The following is a 19752-nucleotide window of genomic DNA, read 5'->3' on the forward strand; positions in this document are numbered from 1 at the left end:
ACTTGACGCTGTTGATCGATCACACACTAAATTACATGGATGACTGATGACACCTAGATGAGCACTGCCAATACAACTCTTAAAAATTTACCAAAAGAAGTTGCACAAAAGTTCTCTTTGTGAAACTACTTTCAGTTTTAGAATGAACAATTTGTGAAACCAAAGTCGAAAAAAAATATTTTTTTGTAACCGTTACGTTATACTGGGTGAATCAAGAACATGCAGCCGAGCGTTTCTTGTTTAAATAGTGTTTTAAAATATTATCGATTTTTATTAATAATATTCAGTTGTCTGATTTGATTTTTGTTTTCTTTTTTGAATTATATGTAGGTACTTTTTTATAATTTTTTAATAGCAGTTTTTACTATAAATGCTTATTTTATTATTGTGTATAGGGTGTATCCCAGAAATCTTATGCCTATCAATTATATCTTTGTTATGGATTATTGTGAAAAAAAATTCTCGAACTGAAAAATTTTATTTTTTGTAAATATACTTACTACATTTTGACACTGCTCCAATGCTTTTTCTTACGTATATTTGGTCTTGGAACACAAAAATGGTAAATTTTTAGTAACTAGTAAATTGATTAAAAGTATGTTCTGAAAGTTGCACAGTTCGCTGTTGCTTACTAGCAACGAATGGCATTGCTAGATTTGCGCCGTTGCTATAACAACCCTGTTTGCGTCAACTCCTAAGAGGCTGATTTCAAGTTGCTTAATAAAGACTTGATTTCAAGTTTAATTGCAAAGTTGCGTCGGTCGCAGTTACATAGCAGCAATCAATAACATTGCTAGATTTGCGTAAGTGCTATGCAATACCGACCAACTTGAGTTGAGTTACAACCGGCGCAAGTCGATATCGTTATACCAACGGCGCAAATCTAGCGATGTCATTCGTTGCTGCTAAGCAACTGCCACCTGTGCAACTTTGCGACCAAATTTAAAATTAGGCCCTTAAGAGCTGATTCCAAGTTTGGTCGCAAAGTTGGGCGAGTCGCTGTTGCTTAGTAGCAACGAATGACATTGCTAGATTCGCACCGTTGCTATAACAATACCGATTTGCGTCGTTTGTAACTCAACTTGAAATCAGTCTATAATGCTCTAATTTCAAGTGGAGTTACAACCGGCGCAAGTCGATATCGTTATAGCAACAGCGCAAATCTAGCAATGTCATTCGTTGCTGCTAAGCAACTGCGACCTGCGCAACTTTGCGACCAAACTTGAAATCTAGCTGTTGCGTAGATCGCAGTTGCATAGCAGCAACCAATAACATTGCTAGATTTGCGTCGTTGCTATAACAATGCAGACTTGCGTCAGTTAACTCAACTTAAAATCAGGCTATTAGAATTTAACTGAAGGTTTGTTGAAATGTAACATATCTTCTTTATCAATCGGGTAATGAATTTATTAATTATTCAGTATTTTACAGATCTTTACTAATCTGTATATAGAAAAAAAGGCCGCTAATATTTCCAGCAAATTTTTAATCGTTATTGATTTTTGTGTTTTTTAGGTACAATGAAATGTATTCTTAAAACTGCCTCTGTATTACAGTTTTTATATTGCAATATTATAGAGTGCACCGAGTAATAAAACTTCAATAGCACTTTATTTTATTTTCGCAGCAATTCTGGCAGCTGTTTTCTAATATTTATTCGTTTTTTCTCATCATTAAATGCAAATTATATTTACGCTCCAGCTTCTGGTAATTTTTGTGTAAAACCCTGCACCCGACCTGACTAAATGCAGATAACAAATTTTTATCACAGTCTTATAATTCATGCAAATCGCTTTACTAACCTGCATGTAGCGGGGCTTACTGTCAGTTTCCTTCCATAAATCACCCCATAAACCGTATCAAAACTAAAAATAAAGCAGTTATTAACTACCTTGTCAGAACGTCAAAACACGTTCTCGTGCTAAATGAGCCATTTCTCAATTTCAAGATACACAATTCTTTGTTATGTTTATGAAAATCGTGTTTTTGACGAGGGGTAAATTTTAATCAAGTGCAATTGTCGAGCTTTATTGAATGGATCATTCTGAACGAGTTGCCGGCACTCCTTACTTGTCTTCCAACCGTTTGCGTTTATGTAACGCTAACTCGAAATTACAAAGCGAGTTTCAGCGCATGCATTTGCTTGTTATAAGGCCTTTATATTTCTGAATAAAACGATAATGGGAAATGTTGCGAATTTTGCTACGAGTGCTCTCACTGAGTTCGTGCACCAAAAGCACCGCACACGCGTTTTTCAGCGACTAGTGTGACCTGAAACGCACTCACTTTATTGAAAAGACAATTCTAAAATCAATTATTTAACGACTCTGTTCTTTGAAACTGCGCCAACATGCTAAAATCCTCAGTGCTATAATTTCTGCTTCATGTAAGCCTCTCTAATAATTATAAGTAATGTTTCAGCTCAAAATGTTCCACTTCAGCTCAGGTGTACAGACTAATACCAGGTTTTCCATCATCTCGGCCTGCTTCAAGTTGGTGAATTATATTTATTCGTGTAAATAATTTCATCTTGTTAAGGACATTTGCCACGAACAGAGACTGTGTTTTATTTTTTCAGCAAACAACGACGTTTCATTTTAAATTTCTGACCGACATTAAACTAAATAAACATCCTTCCTGAAAGCAATTTACTTGTTTCAGTTAAATAAGTCTTAGACATGTGTCAAATGTGACAGACGTCCAACAAGTTTTAAAATTTCAGTGAACCGATCACTATCATTATGAGCAAATATTCCTCCTGGTGCCCCAACTGGAAAACTCACTGTCCCAATTATCAGCAAAAAAATGCAAGTTTTTTCACACAATTGATTTTTTTAAATTCAGGTTTCAGGTTTGTACTGATACACCATCACCTCTCGCTAAACTAAATTCAGTTTGTGACAAAACTGAGGGTCAAAACTGGACAGGTATTTTTCACCAAAATTTAAAAAAATGCAATCAAATTTAATCTAGTGCTTGACTGTGATGAAGCCACTGATTTTTTTAACCGATTTTTGGGACCAACTGCTGATGAAGTTTTTCTCACAGGATTGCAAGCCATTATGGAAATTTGTAATCGATTTGTGACCTGTGATAAACCGGTAGATTAATTTAAATTACTGATTTTTCTTGTTTATTTTATTTCTAGGAGGTTGAGAAAGAAACAAATGTAAGTAAAATTTAATAATTTCAAATGATTGATGCTCTAAATAATAATGCGGTTTCAGAAATTGAAAGAGACATGTAGTATTGAAACTGTAAGTGTTTTTAATATAAAACGAGTTAATTTTTGATTATCTTGCATTTTTAGTCAGAATGTGACACCATGACTTGCCCACAATTCGTAAATATTCCACTCAAACTCGTGAAAATTTATCAAAAATTCATATTTTAGACGGTTTCGAGTTGCATGCAAACACACGATGAAGAAGTGAGTAAAAATTCAAACGACTAAAATTAACAATAAAAATTGTAGCCATGTCGCGACGACAATTCGTACAAAAAAACCAAAATGTGCATTTGTTGCAAATGCAACAAACCCCTTCAAGAAGACTACATCGAGATCCAAAAAACCGCAAATACACCCAAAATGTGTATTTGCTGCAAATGTTTCAAATCAGAATTAGTCAAACCTCGAGAAACTGTTTCTCGAAAAACTAGTTGTCCAAATACTGATTTAAAAACCAAGCCTTGCAAATGTAAACCTAACAAGGAACCTGTTCCTCAAAAAACAACTTGTTCAAACACTGAATTCAAAAAACCGTGCAAATGTTGCAAATGCGCCAAGCAATCCAAAGTCAAAGTGTGCAGATGCTACGACTGCCACGTTCCAGTCGTCTGTAAAAAGGAGGGATATTTTGACCGTATATTTTAGTGACCACTCTGTATAAGTTTTTTCAAATTTTTTTCTAGGCCTCAAATCGATTGTAAAGTGCAAGTGTGACGCTTGCTTGAAGAAACGTAAAAATTTATTGTCACTTTCTATGTTATTTTTAATATGATTATTACAGGGCGCAGTAAAAGTAACACTCGTCTCGGTTTTGCCAAAGGAGACACTTGTAATTTTTGATTCGTTTAGTCCAGATTTTAGTTTTTTGCAATATCTATTCAATCGCGTAAAAGCAAATAATGAAAGCATTGACATCGTCCCAGTAAGCAAACTAACGTAAAAATAACGTAAAAAAAAGACGTTTGCAAAAATGTTACTTTTATCGTTGTATCAACGCAAAAATGTCCACGAAAATAACGTTATATGTAACGTAAAACATTAAAGTTTTTTTAGAAACTACCAAAACTAATTTGTAACACGTAAAATTATAGAAAATATGAAACCAGAAATCACCGTTAACAAGCAGCGTTTTTATTCAGATAATAATTTCTGTAAAAATAAATAGTTATTGTTATAGTAGTTATTTACGTCATTAGTATAACGTTCAAATATATAGTTATTTTAACGTTAGACAAAGCCATAAAAAATTCAGTTTTTTTAAAACGTTAATTACACGTTTAAAATAAACGTTAGTAAATGCAATTATTAATAGCGTTAGAGTTACGTAAATACAACTGTAAGTTAAGACGTATTTTAAATGTTAACTAACCGTTTAAAACAAACGTTAATAAATACGATTATTAATAACGTTAAATTTCTTTTACGTTTTTTACGTAAATACAACTTTAAGTTAAGACGTATTTTAAACGTTAAAATTTGGTAAAAAAAATAAAGATGGTTTTTAAACTACGTAACATAAACGTTAAAAAAACGTAATCATACAACCAAATAACAACGTTGTAAATTTCAACGTATAACGTTATATCAACCGTTGTAACGTCAAAAAACGTTATATCTACGTCTGTGTGTTATTACAGGGCGCAGTAAAAGTAACACTCGTCTCGGTTTTGCCAAAGGAGACACTTGTAATTTTTGATACGTTTAGTCCAGATTTTAGTTTTTTTGCAATATCTATTCAAACGTGTAAAAGCAAATAATGAAAGCATTGACATCGTCCCAGTAAGCAAACTAACGTAAAAATAACGTAAAGAAAGAAACGTTTATTAGGTTGCAAAAATGTTACTTTTATCGTTGTATCAACGCAAAAATGTCCACGGAAATAACGTTGTATGTAACGTAAAACATTAACGTTTTTTTAGAAACTACTAAAATTAATTTGTAACACATAAAATTATAGAAAATATAAAACCAGAATTCAACGTCTACAAGCAGCGTTTTTATTCAGATAATAATTACTGTAAAAATAAGTAGTTATTGTTATAGTAGTTATTTACGTCAATAATATAACGTTCAAATATAACGTTAAACAGAGCCATATAAAATTCAGTTTTTTTAAAACGTTAATTACACGTTTAAAATAAACGTTAGTAAATGCAATTATTAATAGCGTTAGAGTTACGTAAATACAACTGTAAGTTAAGACGTATTTTAAACGTTAACTAACCGTTTAAAACAAACGTTAATAAATACGATTATTAATAACGTTAAATTTCTTTTACGTTTTTTACGTAAATATAACTTTAAGTTAAGACGTATTTTAAACGTTAAAATTTGGTAAAAAGAATAAAGATGGTTTTTAAACTACGTAACATAAACGTTAAAAAAACGTAATTATACAACCAAATAACAACGTTGTAAATTTCAACGTATAACGTTATATCAACCGTTGTAACGTCAAAAAACGTTATATCTACGTCTGTGTGTTTACTGTGTTGCGTCCTAAAATCTGGACATACTGATTTGTCAAATTAATTTTTATTTGCGATTTTTTAGGTTCTAATATCGATACACGTTACTACCGCGACAAATCCAGTTATTACTATTGTTGAGCTTAATTCAATAAAGTTCGGCTTTTTAAAGCGTCCTTTGATTCGTCTCAAACCCGAAATAAAAACTCCTTTTTTCCGTACGTGACATCACGTTTCGCTCAAGACAGAAGTAGCCGTGCACTTTAGTTGCAAATATGGTGTCTGAGGCCCCGCGTATGAATGATGATGTGTTGGATATTGATAGATCAAAGCTCATAGAGTGCCAACCTTGGCCGTTAGTCCCTCTTCAGGATTCCGACCACGTTCCATGTTCCATTCTCTCGAGGCTGTTGTTTCTGGATACGCGTATGTGTGATATGAGGTTATAAAAGCCGAAAATATACGCCCGGAAATATCAAACACTAATCCGGAGTGGCGGGCTTTTATTGTATCCGTTTCACTTTTGACAAAACGCTCAAGTGGCGACTGTTTGGTTTTAATTAATTCCGACGTGTTCTAAAACTAAGAAGATCGCGATTTTTTCGCCGCATAAATTAATATAAACAAGCGGAAGCTTCGCAAAGTTTTCGCCTACAAAGAATTTTCAATTTAATTTGTTTGCTAAGGATTTGATGGGTGCAGAAATGAGCAAATAAGCTCATAACATATTTTGAGAGTCGAAAGTAATAGCTTTGCTAAATCTCTCCATATAAACCGAATAAAAAAGGAAATCATCGAAAGAGGCTTAAGCGCCACCTGTGGCCATATATTGTGGGCTAGGTTTAGCGCTTTTTGCAACCGATTCATTGGACTCGAACTAATTTGGAAAACCATTGAACAAATTGAATTTTTTCAGTTGCGTTAATTCTGTTTTGGGAGAAATATGTAAAAGTTCTTCAGATGATATCCGACTAGCCTTTAATTCCATTAGCTTCGCACGCGAGTATCTTTTATCTTGCCTGAAACATGCAATTAGGCATAGAAAACCCAACAGCCACCCCAGAGACAAAGATTAATCTTCTTTTTAACAGACCTAACATAATGTTTAATTAAAACAAATAGGCGAAGCCGCACGCGAGCTAAAAATGCAAGTCAATGTTTTTTCGTATTAAAAGCAAATTTTAATTACACGGTAATATGTGTAAGGAAAGGTCGTGTCCGGATAAATGTGGAGGTGTGTTGTGTGGTTAAATTTCATCTCAGCAGTTGCATTAATTAAACCACAGCAGCGGAATTACTAATTTTTGGTCGCGAGCAAATAATTACGATGATATCTCAAATACAATAAATTCGGGGAATTAATTCAAAGGGCCCAAGTGCTGACTCTTTGAATTTTGAGATGTCATAATCCGGAATGGGGCAAATAAATAAATGGTAAAACGAAGCGAAGAGGAAAAAATCGAAGGGAAAATAAACATTGCCAAGTGTAGGTAATAAACCGAAATAATTTATTCACGATTTTATGTCAGCAATAAAGCTGAACACTGTTGCTCCGATTGGATCGGGCCCAGTGGCGGCCCATAAAGCATCAAATTCGCGAAAATGAAACGTTATTCATTCATTTCAAATGTATATACAGGGTGTATCAAAAAAACGTATCCTAATTTTAACAGGTAACAGGGCCCAACAATTAAAGCATCTTTTCTATTTGTAATTTTTCAATAAATAATTCGCAAATTTACGTAAAATTTGGTAAAAGATAATATACTAAAACGTGTACCCGCCACTGGGTACAAAAATAAAAGAGCAGAACTATTTTTGTTGTGATAGAAACGGACAATTTAAACAATTTAAAACAACAATAAAAATTGTTGGCATAAATACAAACAAATTATTAAATGCCGTTTTATTTGTTATTATACAGGATGTCTGAGATAAGATTTTCAAGCCTAATTTTTCAAATATTTGTCAACGGATTTTTATGAAATTTAAAATGCAGCTATTTTAGAAGATAAAGATTAAAATGCAATTAATGCAACAACTTAAGTCTTAAAAACGTAATTTTTACATGCCTTTTTAAAATGTTAAGCTTTTTAAGACTTATATTAAAAAAATTATCGTCAGTAAAAAATGCTGTCAGAAAAAACTCGTTAGTGGAAGATGTCTGTTACGTGAGAAAAATGAGAACAAACTGTTAAACGTAAGTACAGACGCAAAAGCGTAGATTTCTATGAGGCAAATGAGTACTTCATGTGTCTTCAAATTATTGACGATTCTTTGATCTTTAAATTTCATAGCTGACATTTCACAAAAAGTCCAACGATATTTTCCATAGGCAAATATTGATTCTCTTTTCAACAACACAGAAATTTCAGCCACTGTTATTGGTTTTTAAAGTAATTTCACCAAATTAAAACAATTTTACTTTTCTGACAGCGCGCACAATGTTGACAGTTTTTTTCAGTGGTACACAAAATGCCGCATAGAAATGCTTCATCAATTGTTTCAAAAGATGACTGCCCATATTACTATCAAAATTTGGATTAAGTTTTTAACAACAAAATTTAATTTTTTCTTGGATCAGTCGAGCGATTTGGTTAATTTTTTGTGTGGCCATTTATTTTTCGGAGTTTAATGATCCTGCGGTAATTTGGCTTAATTTTAAATAAAAGATATGTGTTTTAAAATTTAATTTTTTAACTTGAGGTCATTTTTTGTCCCTAATTGAAAGATCACCTCCTAAAATATGTGCATTTTAAATTTCATAACAAGCCGTTGACAAATAACTGGGATATAAGAGATATATAACAAGTAGAAGTATAGAAACCTAAAATTTTATGTGGCTTTTATAACGTAAGCATGTGCAAAGAAAATTTTTTTGGAAAATCACTCCCAAGAGGGTTAAATAGGGTGTTAATATTTGAATAAAAATCCATCATTTTTAAAGTAATATTCTTGAAAATTAGTATTTGGGCTTTCGGTTAAAAAAAATATATGTTTCAAGATTTTAAAAAAATTACACCCTAAGAAGGATAAATGGGGAGTTAAAATTTGAATAAAAAACTGCTATTTTTTAAGTTATATTCTTGAAAATTAGTATTTGGGCTTTCGGTTAAAAAAGAAAAAAGTCTTGTTTCAAAATTTTTGAAGAATCAACCTTTAAGAGAGTTAAATGGCGTAATAAAATTTGTATAAAAATTCGTAACTATTGAATTCACATTAATTAAAGTTAGTATTTGGGCTTTCAGTGAAAAGTAAAAAAACAAAAATTGTTATTATTTTGAAGCTATATTCATAAAAAATGGTATTTAATTTTTCGAGTAAAAAAGAAAAAAACATATTTCTGGATTTTGGAAGTTTCATCTCCAAAATAGTTAAATATAAAAATCTGTCATTTTCGAAGTTATAACCAAAAAATTGGTATTTGAACATTTGTCTAAAAATAAAAAAACGCGTGTTTCAAGATGTTAAACAAGAAAATTTTTCATTGTTAAAGTTTACATACAAAAAATTTTTATTGTTAAAATTATACATATCAATTAGTATCTTAGACAGTCGGTTAAAAAAGAAGATACGTATATTTCAGCATTTTTAGAAATCCCATTCCCAATGGAGTTCTTTATTTTTAAAGTTATATCCAAAAAAATGGTCATATGGTCTTACGGTTAAAGAGAAAGAAAATGTGTTTTAAGATTTTTGAAAATTACATCCACAAGAGGGTTAAACAGGGAATGAGTTTGTTTGCAATTATAAAAAAAGCAAAATTTACTCGGGTTTGCATTAGGTCACGGTTTTTAAGTTCACAATAAAATTATGTGTTTCTACTCTTTATTATACTAAGTTGTGCATTGTTTTTCCGTGTTTTAAAATGGTTGTGAACATGCGTGCGAAGCCGTGGGTAACTGCTAACTGTTATTATATATTTGCGACCTGTTTTCCAATTTCGTTTAAAGTGTGTGGCCCGTCAAGATAAAAAAGCATTTATGAGAACTGCAAGTTCCTTCAGAAAGAGTTTCTTTGTTTTCTTAACGGCTTCCTCTCACCTATCACGAAATGTACAAAGCGAGCAGTTTTGAAGTAAATATCTCCTTCCTGAGGTTTAATTGTTGGGTGAAAGGTGGATTCGGTACGTCGCCGCGACGAATTATCGTCGTCGACTTCGCCACCTACAAAAGACTCGCTTTATGGAAGCTTTTATAAAAGCTCGCCTATACTATATTACTAGCTGTGTCAAAGTTAAATTGCCAGCGAGTTCTCGGATATATGCAGCATTTGTGGCCACCTGGCGGCTGTAAACACCCGCTGCATGTAAACTAGAGGGGCTGAAGCGCGACATGCAGGCGCAATGCGGTATATAAAGTGAGAACGTGTCGATTTGCTAAACCGAGTTTAGCTGATAATCGCCCGAATTGAGGTAAACACTCGAATGCTAGACGGTTATTTACGAGGTAGCGCGCGGAGCGCGCCCGGAACGACTCCGGGACAAAATCCGGAGAACCATATTCCATAAACATCGAAATTTGCAACTGCCACTGAATTGAGCAGAAAATTTCATTTTTCCGAGAACACGTAATCTATGCTCAATCTTATTACGTTGTTGCATATGGAATGCTCGTAGATTTAGACGCTTTAAAATCACTTTCAAACCAAAAAAATTATTCAACTGAAAACTGTTACCATCAGCATGTTTTTTATTTTGATTGTAATACAAAATCGCTAAAAACATATCCGCATTTAGACACTCATGTTTATTTTGGTATACAATTTTTACAGAAGCTTGGCGCATACAAATACAGTTTTTGCGGGAAATCAAAATAAATATTCATTGATAATGTGAATTCTGTTGTCATAAAAATTTAAATAAAATTGTTGGTCCCGTAATGCTAAATAAAACTGACAAGAGAAAAATTGTATTGCATTCTATATTAATGGTGCTGTTGCATTGGGAGATTTGATACACACGCGTTTTATTTAACAAATGAAGAAGTATCACACTATTAATTCATATTATATATATTTTTAAAAGTTTTTGTCTCGGTATTCATTATGCGTAATAAACAGACTGTTCCGTCTAAAACTATTGAGTTCTAACATTGTCATTTATGGAAATAACTTGAGCACCTGTCCCGAAAACGCAATAAAAACATACCAACCTTTCCATTTAGAATAACACGTTAAATTCCAATTTTACTGGCCGTCAATAAAATCTATGAAAATATTTAAAATGAGTTGCAAATAAACTTTCAAATTAATATTATTGTGGAAACTTTTAATAGGTAGTTTTAATGCTAGCGACCTTTTTTTTAAAATATTTCAGAATGTTATTTGGAATGATAAAAAAATTTCAACGACTTATACAGGCTTATTGATTTAACAGACTGCGCTTGATTAGGCTAAAAGAGCAACACAAAATACAGTTTGTTTATAAAGCTTTGTTTTGTCCCGAACCTTAAAATCGCCAAAATTTTCAGTCATAATTGTTTCAGAAATATTACAAAACTGAAGTATTTTCAGACAATGAGTTGGTTTCAGTTTTTGTATAGATAACGATGATGGAATTTATTGCTCTGTCAATATTCTACTAACTTCTTCAGGAACTGTTATTTTACGAGTACAGTCCAGATAATTAACAATTAATTTTTGCTTTTTAAAGAGTAAAAAAATTTTAAGGGTTTTTTTACCTGGTTAGTTCAGGCATGGTCTTTTATGTGAATAACCCTGTATGTGTTAATTAATTAGTTTTAAATGTAACGGTATGTCAAGTGAAAAAGCACTTTGCAAGGAATACAACGCACTCTTTGTTTTCTGAATATTTTCAAAGCCTACGCGATAAAAAAAATAAAAACCAATTTTTATGAGTTGAAATTGGGCAAATCACACTAGAAATGTTGCAAAATGTTGGAAATTTATGCTACTATCATTATGTCGTTTCTCTGGAGAGCAACGGTGCCTATTTTGAACAATTGTTGCATTAAATAATGTTCAACTTATAAAATTGGTTTTTATTTTTTTATCATGTAGGCTTTGAAAAAATTATAAAAACAAATAGTGCGGTGTAATGCTTGCGAAAAGGGCTTTCATTCGAAGTGTCACTTGACATACCATTACATTAAAAAAAAGTTTGAGGTAGCTGTGCATTTCTGACGACAGATAAACGAAAACCAAATGCACTAAAAAGTAGGCAAGGAAAAATAAAAAATGACCTGTTTTGGGAATTTTTACCAAAATCGGCTAAATAAAAGTTATGAATTTTATTCCGGTTGAAAATTCCATGCTATATCACACTTATACCAATCTTAAAACGATGCAAATTTGATTGAAAATACAAAAAAATATAAAGAACATGAAGTTGTAGAGAATTAAGTTTCCTTCAAAAGTGTGCGGAAGTCCATATTTCAATTTTAATTCGTTTAGGTTTAAATTGCTTTAAAAGTATTTCCTCAGCACTCAACCAACGGTAAAAATGTCTTTTGATGTTAATGATAGAGATATAGTTCTGCGAGCGTTTTTCTGCCACTTTGTTTTTTTGTCATTAAGCCTGTTTGAATAATTTGAAAAATATGGGAGAAAGCGTAAGATTAAAATTTTTACTTTAATTTTCATGTTTGCCGTGAAAAATCTTAGCTTATTAAGAGTTAAATTGCATATTTTTCCAGGCGATTAGTAATCGTGTCAATATCAATTAATTTAAAAACAAATTGGAGACAAAACGGTTTAACGCTCGAAGCACAGCGAATTGTTTTTGTCAATTTTTTAGGCGGTTTTAAGGCTTTTTAATTTTTTCTCCCTAAAAATGAATCTTTCATCGATGAAACGCTTTCCTTGTTATTAATGCCGGAAGAAAGCTTAACTTCCCAAAGCTCGTTAATAATTAAGTAATAAATAGAACAACTTAAAGTAAAAAGTTAAACAGGAATAATTTTTGCTTCCACCGGTCCCTGAGGAGCTCTTGAATAACAAACGAAGTAAACCTCGTCTTTCCAAACCAGTCGATCTTTCCTCCCGATTTCAATAATCAAATTTTGCTAGAAAAATATCCAAGTCCTGTCCCTTTTTTGTTTCGGAGTGTAAACGTCCAGAACGCTGATTCATGACATAAATTTTAAAAGGCGGATGATCCATTATTTAGTAAGAAACCTTGGAACAATAAATCTCGCCAACAAGTGGCTACAATTTACATTAAAACAACATCACCACTTCGCTCCGAAATTAATTTGTAACTTATAATGTGTTCGATGTATGCTAGGATCATACACGAGTGGTCGGTGCTTTCATGCCATCACTTAATTATGGTCCTTAAGGAAAGATATTATGAAGTTACTGGGTCTGTGCGACGCGTTAGTAACCACATCCAAGAGCCCACATCAGTGATTTTATGCAGACATGGCTGTGCAGATTTGTGTAAGTTGTTAATTAGTTATTTCGCCGTGAAAGTAATTGAAACCCAGCTCGTTACTCGCTCCTGACAAAATAAAAGCTCCAAAATAATTTTTCATCAGGAAATTATTCTACTATTCGAGCGGTTCAAGCCGCAGTTGTTTGTTTTAATAATTCCGCTTTGATCGTCGAGTTCTAGTTAAATATGAGAGACTGGGCAAAAGAGATACAAAGAAAAATTGCATCGGGCTAATTAGGCGCTGGGGCAGAGGTGGCGCTGCGGTTTTTAAAGCCAAAAGTGTGTCTAACACGATCTGCAATTTTCTATCCCTTTTCGGCGCTTTATCGCATCAAATATAGTGGTAGTTTGTATCGCCAAAATCTGGTGTTGTCACCAAGTGCTTTAGTTGGCGTGATTTATGTCGCATGTGTGGTCGAGTGTTGTAGTTTACAGAAAGTGTGCGCCTGTTCTCAACTTATAACTTCTACTGCTAATATCTTTTCCGCCGTATTTTGCAAGGAAAGAACGCCGGGTATCATGAACAGATAGTAAAGAGTTTGACACGGCATATGTGTTCGCCATAGTGTCGACGAGATTTATCGCTCGGTTCACACATTTATATTCGGAAATATGGCACGTTAAATCATCAGATGGATGCAGGTCAAAGCAGGATATGGAGGGTTTTATGGCGGGACGAGGACATTTTTCCTTGAGCAAACTGAGCCAAGCACTGGCCTGGTTTAAAACGTCTTCAAATCTGTTTTTATTTTCTAGTTTTATTTGCTTAAAGAGAAATACCAACATACATTCGTAAGGATGTATTTGAATAAAAAGTACGGACCAACAGTTTTTTTAAACTGTTACCTTTCTAAAAGCTTTTTTTTATTTAACTCACTCTGTTGTCTGTCTGTCTGTTTTCATATTTTCAGAACCAAATTTCAAAAGATTTCAGTTGTCCCAATGATTTAAAATTTTGTATACTTACTTAATCTGGGTGACAATGCAATCCTATGTAATTAAATAACCCCTACAGAGGTTAAATAAAGTTTTGAAGCTTTAGGTTACGTTTACAAATGAGTTTTCGGTGTATACATACCGTAACTTATACTAACATTTACGGTATGTTGACCATTGGAAAATATTTTAATACATAATTATTTTTATTGCGTGCCGTTATAAATAAATGTCGCAATTTTTTTAAATTCATTTATCTTGGACGATAGAGTATAGATACAGAACAAAAGTTTTATATAAAAGGTAAACTTTATAAACGCAAAGTAATAAATTTATGTTATTTTTCATGCAAAAGCAAAATTTTAATGATTGCTAAAAATGGTGGATGCGCCGGGTTAAATAACTGCATTCAAATTTTTTTTCTAACTTGTATCAGTGACATTTTTAAACCGACAGAAAACAATAAAAATTTAAAATAAAACAAGTTTTATGTAAATAGACTAATTAATTTTGAAAAAAAATGCGAAATAGATTTTTGTTTAATGCATTTTATCCTCATTAGTATTGTTTCGTAATTAAACGAAATTAAAAATTAAAATTAAAATTAAATTTTTGCGTAATAAAAAAAATACTAATTTATTACTCGTTAAAAATGGTGGATGCGCCGGGCTAAAATATGTTTTTCTGACTTAATCGATCAAATTTTGTTACCGACAAACTGATAAACAATTTAAAATTATGTTTAAAACCATTAAAACAAGGTTTTGTTTAACTTGCTTTGTTGTCTGTCTGTCTGTTTCAAATTTTTGGAGCTAAATTTGAAAGGGTTCCCGTTGTCCCAATAAATTGAAAATTTGCATACTTACTTAATCTGCGTGACAATGCAATCCTATGTAGTTCAATACCTCCTACAGAGGTTAAATAGGGTTTTGAAGTTTAAGGTTATGTTTACAAATGGGTTTTCGATGTGTACATACCGTAACTTATACCAAAATTAACGGTATGATGATCATTGGAAAGTATATTAATACCTTTATTATTTTTTAGTATATCATTTTCATTACGTTTCGTTTTAAACAAATGTCGCTATTTGTTTTTAATTCATTTATCTTGGACGATAGAGTATACACAGAACAGAGCTTAAAATGTTTTTTTAATGTTAACAGCTGTTTTCTATCAAATACCACTAAACAAGTTTGCACAAATCAGCAAAATAATGGTGTTACAATAATACGACGAAAGTAAATCTCAGAGAAAAAGACGTTTAGTAAAGACTTAAAAGCTATAAATAAAAAAGTATTTTTTTGGAAAATAGCTTAGGAAAAGATGCACTAAAAAGTTAAAAATACTGTTTATCAATCAGAGGAGAATATTTTTTCTTACAAATTAGAATTTTATAATTTATAAAAGCTTTAGGAACGGTCATAAGTCATAACTCATAACAATACTGCATTCCAGGATTACTTTTTAAATTGAGCACTATTTCCAAAGCTTTTTAAGTTCTAAAATACTAATTTGTAAGCAAAAATATTCTCTTCTAATAGAAAAATATTATTTTTAACTTTTTAGTGCATCTTTTAAATAATTTTTTTTTAATGTTTTTATTGACAACTAACATCCTAATACTGTAATTATTATCTACTTCTTCGAAAAATCTACTACGTAAAGACTTTTAAATTGTTATTAATAAATTTTTAACTAAATAAAAAAAACTTCTCAACAAATGACTTTGAATGGTAATTTTTTTTAAATGAGTAAAACCGACAACTAATTTTGCTTTGGGAAGCTATTTGTTTACGTAAAAATAGTATTTTATACCGAAGTTAAGTCTTTCGTGACTGTTGCGTCCTGAAAATACGCTTTTGTATTGAGCTTTTTGTTAATACTGAACAAGCGATCACTTAACAAGTTCCCGTAAATTTGCATAAAAGTCCGGTTGTTATCTTTTGTCCTGTCATCTCGTCTCAATCCTCGATCGTTTTGAAAAGACCATTCGATCGCTGATAAGAGCGTAATGTTCTCTGCGAGTCAGTGTTATTCATTTGGAGATCGATCAAAAGCTCGATAAAGCTCACACTTGACTTAATTTTATCTAATTTTCTTAGCGAGCTGACTGCTGGAACTTGGAGCCGTCTGAAATAATTGCGTTTGGGAATTGAACAATTTACTCCAACTGCATCAGATGCACGCCGAATTAAAATTATTATTTTGGGAAAAAATCAATTAGCGAAAGCGGCTTTACTCGAGCTGTAATTCAATATACTTTAGCCGGCGATATATAAGAAAGCAAAACCGATTGTTGTATCCGTGAAACGGAACCGAGCGAACTTAGGGAAGTTATTTATTATCCGATTTTTTTATATGTAGCGAGTTAAAAAGGTCGGAAGGATTGTGGACCAAAGGGTCGGCGCACGTATTGTGTTTGTTTAGAGTTTCGTTCCAAGTCCGGAGATTTACTGGGATCTCTCAGCCTTTGTGTACTGAAAATGGACTTAAAGTAATGCACGACCTTAAATAAATTGTTATTCATATCAAATCGAGAAATTATCTCGCGTCAGGGATGATCCGCAACGGTGTTGGAGTTCAATCGGTATGAATATTTGATACTGAAATCGGGTGATTGATGAACACAAACAAACGTCTCAAGACGAGGGAGGTTGATGGTATTAATGCCTGAACGAGGGTTGTAGTGGGCTGAATTTTTGAAATTTTTAACTCGCTTCGAGCTTATTAAACCGAGTTTAACTTTAAACTAAGTGTTGCTTAAAATTGGTTTAACTAAGCGGTCGATCTTGGCTTATCGCTAAACATTTTTTATAATAACGTTATGAATATACGTAACATTATAATTTTATTGAAATCGTTAACAGATAAATAAAAGAAACCAAAGTAGCAATTTTAAGCGCAAAGAAAAAATTTCGTCAATTTTGTTCAAAATTATAAACTAACACTGGATTGTAAAAATGATACTTGATTACGCTTAATGAAAAAAATGAAGCATGGGCCCAAATTGCACCTAGATTTAATGCAATAGAAAACACCCGTAGAGAGGCTGCTATATTACGAAGAATTTGAGGCAATTAAAAACAATCATAAAATATGCAAACCAACAATGTTAGAAAAAAGCAGACTGCTGAAGAGCCATCTAGCCCATAAACTACTTCCTTTCACAAAAATAGAAAAAAATTGCTTTTAATGATAATTAGTGAAACAATTAATAAATTACCGAGTTTAATAGTAAATTTGCTGAAGATGCACAAAAAAGCTTTTTTTTTAAATAAATTTCAGTTTTGTTTGAGTTAAACTTGAAACAAACAAATAAACTTGAGCAATAACAGTAATTAGTAGAGGGCCATGGCAACAACATGTAAGTTAGTATATTTAAAAAAAAACTAAAAAATGTCTAATAATAATAATTTACTTATTTTTATTTCAGTATATTAGACATTTTTTATTTTTTTAATTGCTGCAGCAAAATCCGACACTCAAGGAAAGATTGGTGTTAGAATTATTGATACTGTGTAAATATTATGCGATTTTAATTATTGCACAATTTCTTAAACAGTTAAAGTATTTATATAAAATTGTTTTGCTTCAAAAGTGAGGAAGCCTCAGTCTTCAAATGCACAAAAGTAACAAATAAACTGTGTTTACAAAGAATAAAAGCCAGAGAACGATAAAATGCACCTTCTTCGAAATCCTGTTTCATATATGTCCGTTCGAATATGCAAAAAAAAACTGGGATAGAAATTAGTGGTGGTACTCTTCAAATTTGGCAATAAGTTAAATAACTTTGTCAAAAAATGTTTCCGTTTTTCGTCGACTAACTGCGTTTAGAAATGGTTTAGACTGGCAGTCGTCGTCAATTCATTGTTTTTCTTGATATGAACTCCAAATTTTAAATGAGACTTTTTTACAAGTACAAAAATTTTACGTCTTAACTCTTCGTCATAAATATTTTTCTCTTAACTTTATGAAATGGTAATCATTTATCTTGGACGATGGAGTGTAGAAACAGAACAGGGGTTTTGTATAAAAAGTTAACTTTTTAAATGCAACGTAATACATTTATGTTATTTCTTATACAAAAGCAAAATTTCATTGATTGAGAATGGTTGCTAAAAATGGTGGATGCGCTGGGTTAAATAACTACATTCTGTTTTATTTTAATTTGCATTAATGACATTTCTTAAAGCGACAGAAAACGATAAACATACAAAATAAAACAAGTTTTATGTAAATACACTAAAATATTTTTGAAAAAAATGCAAAATAAATTTATATTTAATGTTTTTTATATTCATTAGTTTTGTTCCGTAAATGAACGTCCTAAAAATATAATTTCGTAAATTTAAAAATTAATTTTTTGCGTTTGTTTAAAAAAAATACTAATCTATTACTCGCTAAAAATGGTGGATGTGCCGGGCTAAAAAAAATTTTTTTGGCTTGTATCAATCAAATTTTGTTACTGACAAAATAATTAACCATTTAAAATTATGTTTAAAACCATTAAAAAACCTTCTATTTGACTAGCTTTATTGTCTGTCTGTCTGCTAAAAATTTTTTGAGCCAAATTAGAAAGGGTTTTCGTTGTCCCAATGAATTGAAAATTTGCATACTTACTTAATCCGCGTGATGATGCAATCCTATGTAGTTAAATACCTCCTACAGAGGTTGAGTAGGGTTTTGAACGATAAATTGCACTTTTTGTTCAAACTTTTGTTTCAAATATGTTCGTTCGAATGTGTAAAAAATAAATTGGGATAGAGATTAGTGGTGCTACTCTTCAAATTTGACGAAAAGTGAAATAAATTTGTCAAAAAATGTTTTCGTTTTTTGTCGACTAACTGCCTTTCTTGATATGAATTCCAAATTTAAAAAAAAATTTCTTTTTAATTACAAGAATTTTACGTCTAAACTCTTCATCATAAATATTTTTCCTTTAACTTTAAGAAATGGTAATCATCGATAAAAGAGAGAGGAACTGAACTTTCCCTGCCAAGTTTTACTTTTATTATTAACAAGCTTTTGGAAAGGTGGATTGTCTAAATATTGTTATGTATAAAAACTATAAAATTTTGGAAATTTGTCTATGCATTTACAAGCTTCTTGAACCCAAAATTGGGTCTAATTTTTAGGAAAGCTGAACCTGTCGCTGCTTGGCCGCTTTTAGCATCTACGTGAACTTTAAATTTTGTTTCAAATTACAAAGTTATTGGAATTCACGGTTTTGTTACGTTTTTCACACGAGAAGACCTTCAATATCATTTTTTGGCAAATTTAAATAAACGACGGAAATTATGAAGAGTTCTTGATGACCAATGTTTGGAACGCGATGTTTAACTAAAAATTGTGACTCAAAGAAAAGCATTTTTAACACTGAAGTATGTTTTAAGTTATGTAATTTATATTAAAATAAATATCGAAAAATTTCAGAAATGTGAACATTAATATTTGTAGGTATTCAATTATTTTCTTGTTTTGAATAGTAATTCCAAAATTCCTACGTTTTTGACGTCCCTGGTTAAATTTGACGTAAAATTATGTCATTTTATACATTTGACAGAAATTATAAACTTGGAATTATTTTCGACATAAACTTCTGACATAAATTACTAACAAAAATTTTATTGAAAAAGAATAAGAATTCTGGTACTACCAACCACATATGTGACAAATTCAGCGCGGCTTAGCTAATACAACTACGGTTTAAACTTAGTTTA

The 19752-nt window shown here is 31.7% G+C and overlaps 1 protein-coding gene across 2 annotated transcripts; it reads left to right on the forward strand.

The window, feature by feature from the left end:
• Positions 1-2654: 2654 nt before the first annotated feature.
• LOC103312907 (uncharacterized) lies at positions 2655-5868 on the forward strand. Of its 2 annotated transcripts, XM_064357850.1 has the most exons (11): positions 2655-2807; positions 2852-2927; positions 2974-3101; positions 3149-3169; positions 3228-3257; positions 3311-3343; positions 3395-3430; positions 3476-3863; positions 3913-3960; positions 4867-4914; positions 5783-5868. In XM_064357850.1, the coding sequence occupies exons 1-11, from the start codon at positions 2742-2744 to the stop codon at positions 5836-5838; spliced, it is 930 nt and encodes a 309-aa protein (XP_064213920.1). In that variant the 5' UTR covers positions 2655-2741; the 3' UTR covers positions 5839-5868. The 2 variants fall into 2 exon arrangements, with proteins under 2 accessions (XP_064213920.1, XP_064213921.1); XM_064357851.1 differs by lacking the exons at positions 4867-4914; positions 5783-5868 and adding an exon at positions 4011-4171.
• Positions 5869-19752: the final 13884 nt, after the last annotated feature.

The sequence above is a fragment of the Tribolium castaneum genome, chromosome 7 (assembly GCF_031307605.1).
Source record: "Tribolium castaneum strain GA2 chromosome 7, icTriCast1.1, whole genome shotgun sequence".
Taxonomy (NCBI): Eukaryota; Metazoa; Arthropoda; class Insecta; order Coleoptera; family Tenebrionidae; genus Tribolium; species Tribolium castaneum.